General features: G+C 70.1%; 1 protein-coding gene across 1 annotated transcript in view; it reads left to right on the top strand.

The window, feature by feature from the left end:
- The window catches only part of CDH15 (cadherin 15, type 1, M-cadherin (myotubule)), a 17,124-nt gene that overhangs the window by 2,930 nt on the left and 13,496 nt on the right, over positions 1–698 (top strand). Inside the window, exons 2-3 of the mRNA XM_009319900.1 lie at positions 195–347; positions 537–692. Of these exons, the coding sequence (XP_009318175.1) occupies positions 195–347; positions 537–692 (309 nt within the window). The remainder of the gene's footprint in view (positions 1–194; positions 348–536; positions 693–698) is intronic.

Below are 698 nucleotides of genomic sequence, written 5' to 3' on the forward strand. Positions count from 1 at the left end.
CGTCGCCTCTCCGCTCCCCCAGACCCAACCCCATCAGGGGGTGCCAGCACCGTGCACCCCGGCACCGTGCACCCCGGCACCGTGCATCCTGACACCGCGCACCCAGCCGGGGTGCAAGGCCCTGCCCACTTCCCCGGCATTGCACCCCACTTCGGAGGTTTTGGGGTCACCAGCAGCACTGTGTCTCCCCACAGGGTGCCAGCCCAGCCCAGCCAGGTGCTGCAGCCCCGGGCAGCCCCCGGGCCTGGCGGCAGCACGAGGGTCCGCGGCGGGGGGGGAGGGCCTGGGTGATCCCCCCCATCAGCGTCTCAGAGAACCACAAGCGCATCCCCCACCTTCTGGTGCAGGTAGGCAGGGAGCCCCCCACCCCGCTGCCTGGAAGAGAGGGTGGGGGGCACCCTGGGTTAGGGGGATTGCACGGGGGCACCCCAGGAGGGGGACATGGCATGGGGGGAGACTCAGGGCAGAGGGGGAACCCAGGTGGGGGACAGACCCCCCCAGCCCTGGGACCGCCAGCCCTGCTTTCCCCGGGGCAGATCAAGTCGGACAAGCAGCAGCCCGGGGGGGTGATCTACAGCATCAAGGGGCCGGGGGTGGACGAGGAGCCCCTGGGCATCTTCTCCATCGACAAGTTCACTGGGAAGGTCTTCCTCAACGCCATGCTGGACCGGGAGGAGAACGACCGCTTCCGGGTAAGG

The sequence above is a fragment of the Pygoscelis adeliae genome, unplaced genomic scaffold, assembly GCF_000699105.1.
Source record: "Pygoscelis adeliae isolate BGI_AS28 unplaced genomic scaffold, ASM69910v1 Scaffold323, whole genome shotgun sequence".
Classification (NCBI taxonomy): Eukaryota; Metazoa; Chordata; class Aves; order Sphenisciformes; family Spheniscidae; genus Pygoscelis; species Pygoscelis adeliae.